The sequence below is a fragment of the Rutilus rutilus genome (genome assembly GCF_951802725.1).
Source record: "Rutilus rutilus genome assembly, chromosome: 8".
In the NCBI taxonomy this organism is placed as follows: Eukaryota; Metazoa; Chordata; class Actinopteri; order Cypriniformes; family Leuciscidae; genus Rutilus; species Rutilus rutilus.
The window spans coordinates 20,471,221-20,488,601 of record NC_140222.1 but is presented as its reverse complement, the minus strand read 5'-3'; the positions used below and the strand labels follow the sequence as shown (position 1 = coordinate 20,488,601).

The following is a 17,381-nucleotide window of genomic DNA, read 5'->3' as shown; positions in this document are numbered from 1 at the left end:
CTGACAGTCTGAATAAAAACCACAGCATACTCTTCAGGAGTTGTTAAATCAAAGAAATGGCTTCATTTGTTAAAATGAATGAGAAAGCATGTTTAGGCCTATATCAAATTCTAGTGAGTCAAACATACACACTCTGCAACTTCAGCTCTGAGAAATTCATGCACTCCCTCCCTCTATTTCAGTTTCTACATCTCTCCATCTCCCACTCACAAACCACATCCTGACCACACCGTCAAGAGACACAGAATCAGCACGTGACTATAAAAATGATATATAATTCAAATGAAAACCCACATTTTAAATGTTACATACAATATTTTAATGTAATTTTTTAAATAATATTTTATGCAATATTTTGTCATATTTACCTAACCCATACTTTAACTCAGACATGTAAGTAGACAATGTTGGATTAACATACTTTGTTGATCCTGGAATAACATTCCTGTCCAAAAATAAGTCCTAACCCTATCCCGATATCTTGCCCTATACCCCAATAACTTTTCCCTAAAATCATAAAACTCAGATGAACACCGATGTAGAAGCAGCAAACCTGTATTGTAAGCCTAAACTTGTCATAAACTGCATGTAAACTTGTCCCTCAAATCTGATAGATTGATTGATTGATTGGAATGTTGATCCAGCAACATGCTATACTTGGTGAAATCACGTTCACCGAATTGGCACAAGCCCAAAGGAAAACAAACAAAAGACATTATGAGCAGTCACAGGTGAAGCAAATATTGCTCATCATATCCTAACAAGGCCACATATTAAGATCTAGGTAGATTAGATAGTAGGCCTAAGCAAACAATCAGATCACGTAATCAACGTTTTGGATGCAGGAGAAAATGGCAGAAATAAAGATCTGAGAAACTTTGACCATCCCTCTGATCATCTGTGGGATGTCCTGGACAGCAAGTTTGATCCATGGTGGCTCCTCGCAACTTACAGGACTTTGAGGATCTGCTGTTAACGTCACGGTGCCAGAAACCACAGGACACCTTCAGGGCTCTTGTAGAGTCCAGGCCTCAGCGGGTCGGTGCTGTTCTGGCAGCACGTGGAGGAATAACAGTACATTAGGTGGGCGTATGTTTTGGCTCATCTGTGTATATATCAAGTCAAGTCACCTTTATTTATATAGCGTGTTTTACAATACAGATTGTTTCAAAGCAGCTTTACAGTGATAACAGGAAAATAATGCAACAAAGTTTGTTTCTATAGGAAAATAGCGTCATAGTCCAGCTTAAAGGGTTTGTTCACCCAAAAATGAAAATTATGTCATTAATGACTCACCCTCATGTCGTTCCAAGCCCGTAAGACCTCCGTTCATCTTCGGAACACAGTTTAAGATATTTTAGATTTAGTCCGAGAGCTTTCTGTTCCTCCATTGAAAGTCAAGGTATACTGTTCACGTCCAGAAAGGCAATACAGACATCATCAAAGTAGTCCATGTGACATCAGTGGCTCAATCTTAAGTTTATCAAGCGACGAGAATACTTTTTGTGCGCAAAAAGTAAACAAAAATAACGACTTTATTCCACTATTCATTTCCTTCTCTCTGGGCCTCGAGCTATTTCACGTAGTGTAATAGCGTAGCGCGTCTGTGTTGTACGTCACACGCATCACACATGACCAGCGTCGGCCAATAGTGAGCCTACGTGTGACGTACAACACAGACGACGCGCTTTACTAAAACACTACGTGAACTAACTCGAGGCCCAGAGAGAAGGAAATGAATAGTGGAATAAAGTCGTTATTTTTGTTTACTTTTTGTGCACAAAAAGTATTCTCATCGCTTGATAAACTTAAGATTGAGCCACTGATGTCACATGGACTACTTTGATGATGTCTGTATTGCCTTTCTGGACGTGAACAGTATACTGTCCATTGACTTTCAATGGAGGGACAGAAAGCTCTCGGACTAAATCTAAAATATCTTAAACTGTGTTCCGAAGATGAACGGAGGTCTTACGGGCTTGGAACGACATGAGGGTGAGTCATTAATGACATAATTTTCATTTTTGGGTGAACTAACCCTTTAAGTAAGTTCAGTGATGGTTCATTTTTGTTGTAAAAAATTATTAATTTTGTTCATTTGTATTTATAGCCGCTCTTGAGAAACTTGTGATGTCATCATGCAGCTCAGTTCAGTTCTCATACAATGGTGTCAATAATATTGTTGAATATTAAATGTCCCCAACTAAGCGAGCCAACAGCCAAAGGCGACAGCGGCAAGGAACCAAAATTCCATAATGTGACAGAATGGAGAAAAAAATCCTTGTGAGAAACCATTGGCAGAGCCAGTTCTCCTCTGGCCAATGAACAAACAATGATTATGAATGAGGCATTACAGCTCAGAAGTCAGATTGGATCAGAACATTCAGAATATTTATATACCAGCCTTGTTCCTACACCCCATGATGCTTTGTGCGAATTATGGGTGTAACTTCCATTAAACTGTAAACAATCATGAAATATTCACTCTTTTTTCATATTGTTACAGTTACGCCATAGGCTCATTAGAAAAAAGGTGGATAGAAATTCAGTTTGGTGAGAAGTTACAAATCCAGTCTCATTTATCTGCTTCCTATCCTCCCACAAGGGCGAGGCTTGTGTATTATTTCTGTCAAATGAATATTTTATGAGAGATTAAATAACATCATCTCATTGTGCCTGCATTGAATCACCCTTGTCGTGTTTCTTCCCACAGGACAAACTATCAGGTCAGAAAAGTGATATGTGCAAACCTGGAGTTTATATACTAGCTGGAATCCATCCACACACACATCAAACATCACCATCTGCGGCTCATGATGATATGTAATCAACAGAACGAGAATGAGAGGAGGGGGAGGGGGGCTTTATTTCCAAAACAGCGCACAAACTGAATCTATAATAAAGAACAAAGTCCAAGGGCAGAGCAGCTGTCACGCAACTGGAGCTTTTGATTGGAGGTTTTAGCTCGGGAAAAAAACAGGTGTGAATGGTGGGAAGCACCTAACTCTATTCGTCATTATTTCATTAAACTCTAAACCTCTACAGGTGCAAAATGATCACATCCAATGCTCAGGTCATCTTACAATGATTATTGTTCATCTTCATGATCTTCTCTATTGATAGTTCACAGCTGTCACTGTTCTGTCCACACTCAGTAAGGATATCTATAAAGAAGAAACATTCACCATTACAAACAGATAAACTTCTGTGCTGAAGAAAGTAGGCCTTCAGACCTTCATCTGTTCATGAATGTGAAATATTTAAAGTAAAATCAGTGTTTGCTGACCTGTGGCAGATCTCTCGTCTGAAGACAGTAGATGATCTGTGTGTATTCTGACATGCTTTGCTGTTCTGTGATTGTCAGGTCTGCAAACACAAACACATGAGCGGAAATTACCGTTGAGTAATAAAAACGCCATTATCTCTGCGTCACTTTTACAACATTTTAAATCCCTCAGTTCTCATCATCTCCAAAAAGCCAAGCATTGATCATAGGTTTATTACGAGCTCTGTCAGCTTCTCTTTTTGCCAACAGACTCTCGTGTTCGTGTTCGTTTAAAACGGGTGATTCCCCAGAGGTTTGAGATTTAGCGGCTCAATGTCAACCTTTCTCGCTCATTGTGACAACTAACCTCTTCCACTCCCACACCATACACACGTCAAAGTGTCCAGATAAACTTTTCTCGATTTACAGATTTGATGAGACGAGTGACGTATGTATGCAGTTTCCTGTGAAAACCATCCTGACAGGTCTATAATATAAACACTTCACCTACCAGAGTAATACAAAACATGTTAAGAAAAAAAAAAAAAGTTAAACAGTGCAGCTTTAACATCAGTATGTTCTGTGGTTTCCTGCCATCTAGTGGAACATGACGACATGACAATAGACGATAGAGTTCATATGACAGTGATGAACTGTCGAGATATTGAGAACTTGTAATACATTTTTGTTTTCCCACCAAAAATACAAGAATGTGCATTTATATAAACAAACCATTTTATGATGTTTTATATTATTTAATGTTATTTATTTAATCATTTTAATATATAAACAAAACGTGTATTAATATGATATTAATATAATGCCATATGGCGAACTTTGTCAGTTGTTGGTAATACTTGCCTTTTTGTTGCGCTCGACTGAATTTCCTGGAGCAACATATGAGTATAACAGCAGACGTGAACACCAACAGACACACACTGATTATTATCAGAATAAAATATGAACGATGGCTCTGTTCTGTAATGAACATAGAGAGAAAAACTTTCAGTCTTTCCATTATGAATTCAGACACAAAAAGTCTATAAATAGAAAATATCAGTCCTACAAACAGATCAGAAATGTCGTCGCTGATGTACCTGCACATGTGTGACAGAGTCGACTGATGTTCAGATGTTTGGTCTGGTTGCTGATGGGATTGTAGATCACACAGCTGTAAGTGTTGTTATCCTGATATTCCACCTCCAGAGGTAGAGAGAGACTGATGCTGAGATCAGACACACTGATGCTGGACAATACACTGATTCCTTTGTACCAGGAGAGAGTCACATCACTCACATTCAACACTGAACACACCAGTGAACATCTGGACAATGATGATCTTGATGATGATGATGATGATGATGATGATGATGATGATGAACAGTTTGAAGAGTTACTGGAAATGACAAGAATGGGTAGAGGGGCTGGAAAACATGAAAGGACATGAAGTCAAGTCAAGTCACCTTCATTTAAATAGTGCTTTTAGCAATATAGATTGTTTCAAAGCAGCTTTACAGTGATAATAGGAAATTAAAGTAACAGAGATTGTTTTGGCTTTACAGCAGCTCTAGGATAAAGTTACTGTCCAGCTAAAGTTAGTTTTGATGGATTCACGTCCATTGTAAAGATCATTAAGCTATATATTAACTTAGGGCCGCTTACACAACACCGTTTTTCCCGAAAACTTTTAATGTGTTCTGGCCATTCACTTCACGATAGCAGTGTTGGGTGGCTCGAGAACACAAACTGTGATATAGGTTCCAAGGTGCAAGCTTTTAAAGATTATGAAAATCTTTAGGCTTTAGGTGTTATGAAGGCTTTATATCAGTATCAAAAATCAATAACAAAAATAACATGATGCAGATGTTTTCTTGTAAGGCTAATCAAAAAGAAACCAAAAATGTGAATTAAAGGCTGAAAAAAATAAAAATGCCTGCATCTAAACTAAAATACAGATTATTTGAACAGCTATCAAGCATCATCTCTTATTAATTAGCCTATTTTAACAATTTGTAGGTAATTTTGGCTGCAATTTTGGGCATTTGAATTATCATTGATCATATCAGAAAATATAGCATTTGTGATATGATTCATACAGTTTACTCACCATAGACAGTAACATTGAATCTCTTCAGTGTTTTTCTACTGCTGATGACGGTCAGTTTATAAAGTCCAGTGTGTTCAGATCTGATGTTTCTGATGGTCAGAGATCCAGTTTGATTGTCCATCTGGAGTCTGTCTCTGAACCTTCCATCATTACTGACAAATATATAGTTCATTTGGTCTCTTCTAATGATTTCAGCTATTCGAGTGTTTTGAGGTCCAAACGTCCACACTATCTGATCATCTCTCTGTACTTGAACATCAGTGTTTAGAGTGACAGAATCTCCCTCAGTCACTGACACTGACTTCACTTCATCAGTTTCACTAAACACACCTGAAACAGGAAAAAAGTATCTAAAGAGTGCAGTTTGAATTAAAATAGTTTAACTCAAATTAAACAAATCAAACACATAATAGAATATAGTTGAACTCAATTAATACATGAAATTAAATTAAATCCACTTACAATTTGTGACACAAACAAATAGACAGAAGACGGCAGCGTTTGACATATTCAAAATGTCTCTGAAACTCCTCATAGTGCTGTGGTGTGATGAACAACAGAAATTCAGGAAATATCAAACTACACACTCCACTTTCTAAAACTCTCAAAGGAAATTGTAAAATCCTTCTAAATCCTGAACAAAAAACACACTGAACAACTGCAAACGTCTAATAAGACACACAAAGGTTTGTCGAGTAAAAGGTTAAACTGACCTAAAAAACAGACCAAAGGTTTTACCGCAGCTGTGAGCGTCAGAGCATGAAACCTGAAGTGAAGAAAAGACAAGACAACAGATACTTTTTGCAACCCTGTATCACATGAAATACGTTCTGAGGAAACTATTTTGCAAATCGCAATTACGTTACATGCCAACATATAAGCAGTGCTATTACGTTGGTCCTTAACCTAATATAAGCAGTGCTATTACGTTGGTCCTTAATCTATAGCCAATCTATTGCAGTGCTATTACGTTTGTCCTGAACATAATACATCCAAAGCAGGTTTCTTTTCACACGTAGCAGCTAATGCTGTTCATTTTGTTTTAATTATTTACTCCCTTTTTTCTCACTGGGCAACAAAATATTATCTATGCCAGGGCGAGTCAAATGGCGGCACCCAGATAATTTTTATCTGGCCCTCAAACTGGTTTTTGATGTTTAAAACCCCTCGCAATCTGATATCAAAATCCCCGCAAAGGTTTAGCGCGTTCAGCGGTGAGTTTAACAACGCACGTGATCATTCAGCGGTGAGTTTAACAACGCACGTGATCTCACGGCAGTTCGTGATATGGTCACGTAATTTAATCTATTGATTCGTGCCACGGACACGTTTATTTCGTTATTTTCGTAATACCAGCACGTTTTTTAAAGCGTCTTTCGTGATAATAACAGCACGATTCTTTCTGCCTGGCTGTCGGCTGCAGCAGAGAAGCTGTTTAATCAACATTTATTCACGAGATCTTATGTATTTTTTTAATGTTATTATTTCGGTCTTATTGCCAGGGAATCTGGATTGCTTTGCTGTTTATTGATATTTTTAAAATTATATTTTATCAGTAGGAAATCGCGCTGAAGAAGTCTCGTTCCGAACACATCGCGATATTTGGCATCAGTTCACGTGTGTCAGATGTTGGTAAGTAAATACCTAAATACGCTATCCTAATAATGTGTGATATCATGTCTTTTCTGTTTGTCGATATTAATCTGCCATCTCCACGGAGACTTTGCGTTTCATTGCTTTCTAATTCAAAACAGGGTGATTAACACTGCCTGTCACGTGACGTGCTATAGGCCTAGATATTCATATCAGATTAAAAATAGTACAATTAGTTACAAAGTTGTATTTGTAGTAGAAGCACAGTAAAAACAACACTTACCATGCTTTTACCACGGTAACATTAGTTTTACTGTGATAAGTGTTGTAAAAAGACAGTAATCACAAAACTTACCATGCTTTTACCACACTATTTGTAGTTTTAATGTGGTACTTATTGTAAATGCACAGTAACCACAACACTTACCATGCTTTTACCACAGTAACCATAGTTTTACTGTGATAGGTGTGGTAAAAGGAGAGTAACCACAAAACTTACCATGCTTTAAACCTCAGTAACCTTAGTTTTACTGTGATTGGTTTAGTAAGGACAGTAATCACAAAACTTACCATGCTTTTACCTCAGTATTGATAGTTTTAAAGTGATATTTGTTGTAAATGCATATTAACCACAACACTTGCCATGCTTGTAAGACTTTATAATGTAACATCCAATATTTGTAAGGTAAATCAGTACTTTTCCCTTTAAATAATCCTATATATTATACATAATGATATTTTCTTTTCTCTTTTCTCAGCTGAAAAGACCAAAGGGGCCTTTCAGACTCAGTCAGCCCATTATTGTTTGAGGAGAAGTAAACGGAGGAGACGGACAGCTGCAAAGGCAAATATTCGCAATGGTATGTATGTGTTGGTTTTAACCCTAAATCAAGCATTTGTTGTTTCTTAAAACTTTTCTCACAAAACCCATAGCCCAATCAGTACAAACATAGTCTGAAAGTCTTAATAATTCACAAGATTTAACAAGTTGTCAAATTCGTACGATACTCGTACATATTTGTATACTCGTACACAATCCTGCAGCTTTTACTCCTACTGCTGTCATTGGCTACTGCCTCAATTCCTGTACATATTTATCGCAATATTTGTAAATCAGTTGCGCCACTTCTTGGAAAGTTGTCGGATGTCACACACACTGTCAGAAAGTTTATATTAATTGCAAATTGGTCTCCGTCTGTTTATGTTCGAGTGATACATGATGTCTCTCCACACCTCATAACCTACCTCTGTTTGCAAGAGTGGAAAAGCTTATCTGACTTGTCACATGACATCAAATACTTGATTATTTATATATAACTGTCCCGTTTGCATGTAAATCATTTTTATGATTATTGCTTGGATGCTTGCTATTAAAGACATACTTTTATTCATAGAAATGCCCACATATCAGTGAACTTATTACATAAAAATGCTTTTAACATTTAATTATGCAACACTCTTTACAGAAAACATATCCTACAGTTATAAACTCACAACGTCATCATCAAGTCCTGTGCTGGGCACATTGGGCAACAACTGTCCTCCAACGTATTCGATCCGTGGCCAGGTTCTTCACATCTTCCCATGGGACACTGACATTCTTCAGGTCTTCGTGAAACATCTGTCTCCGTGTCTTCCTTGGTCTTCCCTGTCTCCTGCATCCTCCTGGCGGTGTCCACTTCATCACTGTGTTTGGGTGTTGTTGTTTGGGCATGCGTAGGATGTGTCCAGCGAGGTGCACCCTTTGCTCTGTCACAGTTTCAAGTCTTCATGTGAAGTCTCACTCCTCCTCAGGATCTCTTTGATATATGCTGAACCAATATTGAAAATAGTGATTTATCTTTTTCCATATTGTTAAAGCATTTTGTTTTCTCTTTTCAGCTTCATAAACTGTACTTGATTTCTGCCTAATGCCTTTATAAAAAAGGGTCAGTGCAGTGTGCACATCAGGTGTTTTGCTAAAGGACACATTCATTGCATAGTTACAATAAAAGTGACCAATAATCATTCACAAGGATATAGAATGAAAGTTGAGAATGTAAAATGTTGTGCTTATGTTTTTGCCTATTTGTTATTTAAAGCGAAGAAACAAATGTATGTTCACATAACAAACTTTAATCTCATCTCTTGGTTTGTAAATATATTCAACTTTATCATAGCAATTTTTTTAACGTTAATGTATGTGTCACTATAATAGATTGCTCCTGTATCTGGATATTTTTAATTAACTGATTTTTATACTGTTGTGCAGTAGTTTTGGCGCTACATTTGTCTTTAAACAGTTTGACATTAAATATTGGAATAAGCTTTCAAAATGGTGTCCATTCATTGTGCTTTTGTTACATTTATTTGAATATAATTGATATACCTTTAATATACTATACATACACTGTAAATGTTAGAAGCACTTTAGTACATGTAATTATCTTTAATTAAAATACTGCAAAACTACCCCTGCTGTAGGACATTGCTTAGAAAAAAGTTTCTCTTTCAAATTTATTTATGCATCAGTCTAAGCAAATTTGTGTCATTGATCATGTGACCTCGTTTTTGGATGGTAACCACACAAAGGAGTCTTTTGCTTTTAAATATGAGTTTTATAATTTAATTAGAAGGAATGCATGTTTAACAGCCTAAATATAAAATATTTAAGGTATCTATCCCCGCAGCCGGAACTAGAAGAGACCTGTCATCATTTACCATAAATGGGCATGTAAGTGTGATGCATCTGTTCAGCTGGGTTGTTATTGGCTGTGACTTTATCGCAGAACTCGCTGTGATTGGACAATCGTTTAACCCATATAAAACGGCGCTTCATGTTACAAAGTATGTTTTGGTGTTATTATTACGTTAGTTATACATTAAGCTAACTATAAAGTGTCTCTATGTTGTGAGAAATTACTCCTTTACCGAGATCCTAACCCTAACCCTAAGCATGTCTGCACATTTCAATGAACTACAGCACAATGCTTCCTGCTCCACTGATAGAATGACAGAGATATGTGGGTAATGTAGTTTAAAACGTTTAGTAATAAAACAATAAATGTTAAATAAATGATATATTTAATGGACAACTGGATATCTAAATTTGTTCATTGTGCAAACCTTTATGACATATATGAGGGACAGGCTGAAATTTGATATTTTACTGTGAGCACTTTAAAAATAACCTTTATGCCAGCTTTCCATATATGTCTGAAAACTGTGGCCAACATTATTTATTAAACATAGTATAAGCAGTTATCCAGCCGATTTTCTCTTTGATACACTAACCAGACTTTGAGTTACAGCCATTTGAAATGTGCATTTGTTTGCTCTTCTGGGGGCCGTTGCTGGGCCCTGGGGGTGGAAGGACAGTATAATCTACACAGATCTACACATACTATTACTATTACACAAGGATAATGCACCATTCAGTAAAACAACAAAAAAACAGTGCCAACATTTCCTTTTCACCCCCTCTGATTGCTGCTTATATTCCTGACATCAGTGATATATAGAGTATACTATATAGAGTATACTAGAATGATCAACATGGATCATCTTCAATTAAGCTTTAAGTATTTATAGCAAGATAGCCCACTGCAGCCTCTTGCTATTCACATAGCTTCCTTTTATTTCACTGGAAACTGGCATACATGCAAGTATGTGCAACTTTTGTTGCATTGTTGTCCCAAATATCATTAACCAGATCTACATTTTTATGTCCCAAGTAAAAGAATCATGGTAATTAATTATATTTAGTTATTTATAAGTTATTAATTATATGTAGTTATTTTTAAAGAAATAAGAAATTAAAATTTCTCAAAAGAAAATTTCTATTTACTGTAGCAAACACCACTTTCAATACACAATAGTCATCATACTTTATTAAACAACACTTTATTGGAGAACAAAGCATAAAGTTGATAAAGTAGCATAAAGACAAATGAGATTCAAGATAAATAAAAATGTGTCTTCAAAAACACGTTAACATCATAGGAATCCATTCACAGCTGCTGAAGCCACAAAACGAGTGCCAGATAATCATACTCAGTCACATATGATACAGAAAACAGATTTGATATTGGGTTGGAAAATAATGATTCATTATCACAGCTAAACTGGTTTCTTGCTCTTCCCTGTACGTCTCGATCGTGTTAGTGTTCTTCTTCCTCGTCTAAACAGTTTGTTCAGTTGAAGAACAGAAGAACAGAAGATGTGATCACTGATGTGGAGTAGCTTTTTCTCAACCAGAGGAAGAAGTCTCAACATCCCATTGTCAGGCGTTCTCCAGTCCTGGTCTGAAAGTAAAACAAAAGACAGAAACCATTCAAATAAAGTTATTTAATGGACAGTCGGGTCAGCTTATGTTCTGCGTTATTTAAAGCAGTGATGGTTTACTCTGGCCCTCAGCGTCCACTGTCCTGCACATTTAGCTCCGACCTCAAACCCTCCTGCCTATTGTCTAGAAGTAAACCTGAAGACTTGGGTTAAAATTTTCAGATGTGCTCGATTAGGGTTGGAGGTTAACTCTTAACTAACCTCAAAAAGTAGAATGCAAAGGGCCAGAGTTGCCTGTTCCTTACATAAATTTACAAAGCAGCAGTCAGTACGTTAAATAATATACACATTGAAGTATTATATATATATATATATATATATATATATATATATATATATATATATATATATATATATATATATACACACATATACATATATAAAAAATATTGCAGCACAAAATAAGCTAAGTACTGAACAAAAACAGTTTTACCCATATCAACAGCAACATATTTTAAAAGATTTTTAAGAAAGGCATGGTCTCTTTTGAGCCTTTGCCAGTGATGCTTGTTTTCTTTCCAGACAACATAATCTTCTGTCAATTGTTTCAAGAGCTTCACTTGGTCAAAAACCAAGTGATAACCTGTACAATGTAAAATTGTCAACATCAAATTATGTACTACATATTACAGCATTGTTTCAATACAAGACATAACAATGCACTCGCTCACTTTTCTGTCTTATTCGATTAGCTTGCGTTGATATAAGGACTGGTCTTCCTTCTCTGCTGTAAAACAAGATAGTCTCGACTTACTCTACAGTATGTGCAATTACTATTGTTCTTGAAACACAAATTAAGACAGTTATAAATAAGTTAATTTACCATATGATTCAGGAGAGAACATTTGATGAGTAAATACTGATTGCAATATTCTAGAAACTTCACCTGGGAAGGGCTGATCACGGCAAGATTCGCTGCGACTCACTAGTAGCTCTTGTAATGGTTGGCTCTTAAAAGAGCTGTTGAGTTTGATATTGGTAGAGCTTTAAAAAAAAGGACTAAGTAATCCTGCAAAACAGAAAGGAAGGTCATTTTAATACATTACTTGCAAATAGTCAGTTTATAAGGATATAGGATATGTTTTCTGTAAAGAGTGTTGCATAATTAAATGTTAAAAGCATTTTTATGTAATAAGTTCACTGATATGTGGGAATTTCTATGAATAAAAGTATGTCTTTAATAGCAAGCAATAATCATAAAAATGATTTACATGCAAACGGGACAGTTATATATAAATAATCGAGTATCTGATGTCATGTGACAAGTCAGATAAGCTTTTCCACTCTTGCAAACAGAGGTAGGTTATGAGGTGTGGAGAGACATCATGTATCACTCGAACATAAACAGACGGAGACCAATTTGCAATTAATATAAACTTTCTGACAGTGTGTGTGACATCCGACAACTTTCCAAGAAGTGGCGCAACTGATTTACAAATATTGCGATAAATATGTACAGGAATTGAGGCAGTAGCCAATGACAGCAGTAGGAGTAAAAGCTGCAGGATTGTGTACGAGTATACAAATATGTACGAGTATCGTACGAATTTGACAACTTGTTAAATCTTGTGAATTATTAAGACTTTCAGACTATGTTTGTACTGATTGGGCTATGGGTTTTGTGAGAAAAGTTTTAAGAAACAACAAATGCTTGATTTAGGGTTAAAACCAACACATACATACCATTGCGAATATTTGCCTTTGCAGCTGTCCGTCTCCTCCGTTTACTTCTCCTCAAACAATAATGGGCTGACTGAGTCTGAAAGGCCCCTTTGGTCTTTTCAGCTGAGAAAAGAGAAAAGAAAATATCATTATGTATAATATATAGGATTATTTAAAGGGAAAAGTACTGATTTACCTTACAAATATTGGATGTTACATTATAAAGTCTTACAAGCATGGCAAGTGTTGTGGTTAATATGCATTTACATTTACATACAACAAATATCACTTTAAAACTATCAATACTGAGGTAAAAGCATGGTAAGTTTTGTGATTACTGTCCTTACTAAACCAATCACAGTAAAACTAAGGTTACTGAGGTTTAAAGCATGGTAAGTTTTGTGGTTACTGTCCTTTTACCACACCTATCACAGTAAAACTATGGTTACTGTGGTAAAAGCATGGTAAGTGTTGTGGTTACTGTGCATTTACAATAAGTACCACATTAAAACTACAAATAGTGTGGTAAAAGCATGGTAAGTTTTGTGATTACTGTCTTTTTACTACACTTATCACAGTAAAACTAATGTTACTGTGGTAAAAGCATGGTAAGTGTTGTTTTTACTGTGCTTCTACTACAAATACAACTTTGGAACTAATTGTACTATTTTTAATCTGATATGAATATCTAGGCCTATAGCACGTCACGTGACAGGCAGTGTTAATCACCCTGTTTTGAATTAGAAAGCAATGAAACGCAAAGTCTCCGTGGAGATGGCAGATTAATATCGACAAACAGAAAAGACATGATATCACACATTATTAGGATAGCGTATTTAGGTATTTACTTACCAACATCTGACACACGTGAACTGATGCCAAATATCGCGATGTGTTCGGAACGAGACTTCTTCAGCGCGATTTCCTACTGATAAAATATAATTTTAAAAATATCAATAAACAGCAAAGCAATCCAGATTCCCTGGCAATAAGACCGAAATAATAACATTAAAAAAATACATAAGATCTCGTGAATAAATGTTGATTAAACAGCTTCTCTGCTGCAGCCGACAGCCAGGCAGAAAGAATCGTGCTGTTATTATCACGAAAGACGCTTTAAAAAACGTGCTGGTATTACGAAAATAACGAAATAAACGTGTCCGTGGCACGAATCAATAGATTAAATTACGTGACCATATCACGAACTGCCGTGAGATCACGTGCGTTGTTAAACTCACCGCTGAATGATCACGTGCGTTGTTAAACTCACCGCTGAACGCGCTAAACCTTTGCGGGGATTTTGATATCAGATTGCGAGGGGTTTTAAACATCAAAAACCAGTTTGAGGGCCAGATAAAAATTATCTGGGTGCCGCCATTTGACTCGCCCTGGCATAGATAATATTTTGTAGCCCAATGAGAAAAAAGGGAGTAAATAATTAAAACAAAATGAACAGCATTATAGCTGCTACGTGTGAAAAGAAACCTGCTTTGGATGTATTATGTTCAGGACAAACGTAATAGCACTGCAATAGATTGGCTATATTAGGTTAAGGACCAACGTAATAGCACTGCTTATATTAGGTTAAGGACCAACGTAATAGCACTGCTTATATGTTGGCATGTAACGTAATTGCGATTTGCAAAATAGTTTCCTCAGAACGTATTTCATGTGATACAGGGTTGCAACGCACACTGTAATGAACAACAACAGATGTTTGTCATATAGATAGGCTACATCTTTCACCCTTTGTCTAAGGGACCGTTCGGTATTTATGGAAGGGGCCACCGGAGGAAAATAGGGGAGGGTCATGTATTTTTATTCTTTGTTGAGGGGAGGGTCATCCAACTTTTTTTTAGTCTAGGGGGAGGGTCACCCAACTTTTGTGAAAACAGCAACATTTCAAAGTGGCTTGTTTGGTGCATATTTTTTTACATGTAGCTCCATGTAGCTCTCGCGGTCTCGGCCCCCCATCGCTATCAGATGCGTCTGACCCAACAAAAATCCAGTTTGGCAATGTTTGACAGTGCGCGCGCTTCAGTAGCCTACGCGCTCAGAAAAAATGCATCATGTCAGAACAGAACGCCAATGAAATGTTTACCCGGCAAAGCTTTAAAGCACGAGCAAATAATGAACTTTTATGATTGCGAATAAGTGCAGTGTCCTGTGAGTGTAACTCTACCGCTGCATTAACATGTGATGTGAATGTACGTCGAGTTTTACAGTATTGGGACTGAGGCGCCAGAACTGCAGCTGATAGAATGTGCGCTGTAGCGCGATACTACCATATTTTAGTTTCCATTCTTATTTTTTCCACAATAATGTTAGTGAGTAAATCTACTGAAAATTGCCACCATAACAGTGGAGTGTGATGTGTAAGATGTAGGGCTACCACATCTTTAAATTACTAAGGTAGGCTACATAATAAAATACGTAGACCTAGACCAAAAAACTAGTTGAGGATAAATTCGTTAAAATTGGGCAATTCCAGCGTTATGGACGTGACATTTGCAGTCAAAACTTGAAATATAAATTTTCAGAAAATGCATAAACAATATATTGAAACGTCTGTTTATCACACTCCATTAATAAAGGAGTCAAGACATTAGAAAAATATCAGTCTACACATGCGTTTTATATTTAATATGAGGGAAATACACATGTGACGTGACACAAAAAATCTTTAACTTTTAGATGGCAAAATATTTTTTAGTAATTCTATGAATTACACTGTGCAAACCAAAAGTAATATACCCATCGGATGAAGAAGGGTCGGCCTCCACAGAACATAAAATATTATTTTATATTATTTTTATTTTATTTTTCGTGTTTGCTTTTATGAGGAAAAAAACAATGTTATGGACATGACAGTTCTCTGTACGGACTTGACCGCTCTAAGCGACTTTAAAACTTTCACAGAGACCTCAAACAGAAAGCACAAAGCCTTTCTTTAAAGTGAATTTCGTTTTTTTATTAATTGTATCTGAATTTTAATCAATGTTTCATCAACCAATTGCCTGGATTTAATAAATAAAATAAGTAAATATAGTAGAAAATAGATGACACGGAGGCGCCAGCGAGTGAACTGGACTCTCGTCTCATAAATGAACCGAAACTCAGCGTAAGGTACTTGCCTCACAGACCTGAGAAATATATATAAAGCTTGAAATGTCTACTTTTAAACAGAACAATTCAAAACCAAAGAAAATAGACTGCTGTCTACTTATGTAATCTGTATGAAATGTGCATTCTCTCTGGCGCGTTCACTACTGCGAAGATCGCGAGTCAGCATCGTTCTTCATCTTTGCAGTCGACACAGAAAACACTTGTTTATTAATAAACAATTAAAATGTCTCCTTGCTATATTTGACATATTCATAATCATTACTTTTGCCGGTTCTTTGTGACAGCTTTTAGATACTTTATTGGCAGTGCCACCCACATGTTGAACGAGTACCGCATCAGCACCGAAAACAAGATTTTTTTCAAATCTAAAATCAAAAATTGTGATAGAACCGAATCGTAGGTTTGGTCTATCGTTACAGGCCTAGTAAGATGAGAAAGCAGGAGTTTATGGTTGTGAAAAAACAATGGCTATCTGAACATCTTTGCCAAGCGCAAACCAGAAGTAATCAATAAATTATCGGGGAGGGTCATGCCTTTTTTCACAATCATTTTGGAGGGTCATAGAAAAATGTATTGCTGGCGAAGGGAGGGTCATGTATTTTTTGACTACAGATCTCAAAACTCCTCCGGTAGCCCCTTAAATAAAAAAGAACAGTCCCTAATTTACAAGAACGATGAGACAAGACCATTCAAGAGCTAAAGACATAAACAAAAATGCGTAACTTACCTTCTAAAAGTAATGAGCAAAAAAATAAAGATGTGTAACCCATCTTCTTTAACAGCTCAAACAGTTTGTAAGCATAAAACGCAACATTGTGCAACACTATTCTAGTTGTCTACGTCTTTTCCACAGACGGTAAGAAAAGAAGTTCGCTTTTCTGATGGAAAAGAAAAAAAGAAGCTTCCTAATACTCTTCGAGGGACTCAATTGTGCGCAAATGAAATATTTCAGAGCTGAATAAATTCCACTGAAAACCGCTGTTTATTTCGTGGCAAAGAGCGCTCATTTAAATGATTACGGACCCTGTATTTTGGCAGACAATTATAGGGAACCGTTAGGTCGGAGTTATACTCCCTTCAGCGTAAGATCCGAATAATAGGCTCGTTTGAGATGCGCTTTGCCTGAAATGCAGGCGAGGGTCTGCGGTGAGGGGAGGAGTGAAACAAGTGCAGGCAAGACGTACAAGTTCTGTCTTCTCACAGTGGATCAGACCTCCATCAAAGGCAGTCAGATATCGCAGGCAGCTAATATAGTGTTGTCAATACGCTGAATGTAATTTAGGTTCTGTTGCTTTTATATTAAAA

At 36.5% G+C, this 17,381-nt stretch overlaps 2 protein-coding genes and 1 long non-coding RNA gene across 4 annotated transcripts in view; 1 reads left to right on the top strand and 2 right to left on the bottom strand.

Annotated features, from left to right (window-relative positions):
* The window catches only part of LOC311296012, a 288,024-nt gene extending 279,158 nt beyond the window's left edge, over positions 1–8,866 (top strand). The window contains exons 2-4 of one of the 2 annotated variants that reach the window (XR_014628455.1): positions 6,929–7,004; positions 7,724–7,825; positions 8,432–8,866. This is a non-coding gene — a long non-coding RNA (uncharacterized lncRNA). Of the gene's footprint in view, positions 1–6,890; positions 7,005–7,723; positions 7,826–8,431 lie in introns of those variants that run through there. The other variant, XR_014628456.1, reaches the window with a different exon arrangement.
* Positions 1–17,381, bottom strand: part of LOC311296010 (uncharacterized protein) — a 50,564-nt gene that overhangs the window by 21,776 nt on the left and 11,407 nt on the right. The window lies entirely within an intron of this gene.
* Positions 2,848–17,381, bottom strand: part of LOC311296006 (uncharacterized protein) — a 71,402-nt gene continuing 56,868 nt past the window's right edge. Inside the window, exons 2-6 of the mRNA XM_084417636.1 lie at positions 5,373–5,702; positions 4,363–4,689; positions 4,127–4,243; positions 3,287–3,366; positions 2,848–3,164 (exon numbers count right to left, since the gene is read on the bottom strand). Coding sequence (XP_084273762.1) covers positions 3,114–3,164; positions 3,287–3,366; positions 4,127–4,243; positions 4,363–4,689; positions 5,373–5,544 — 747 coding nt within the window. The 5' untranslated portion in view covers positions 5,545–5,702 and the 3' untranslated portion in view covers positions 2,848–3,113. The remainder of the gene's footprint in view (positions 3,165–3,286; positions 3,367–4,126; positions 4,244–4,362; positions 4,690–5,372; positions 5,703–17,381) is intronic.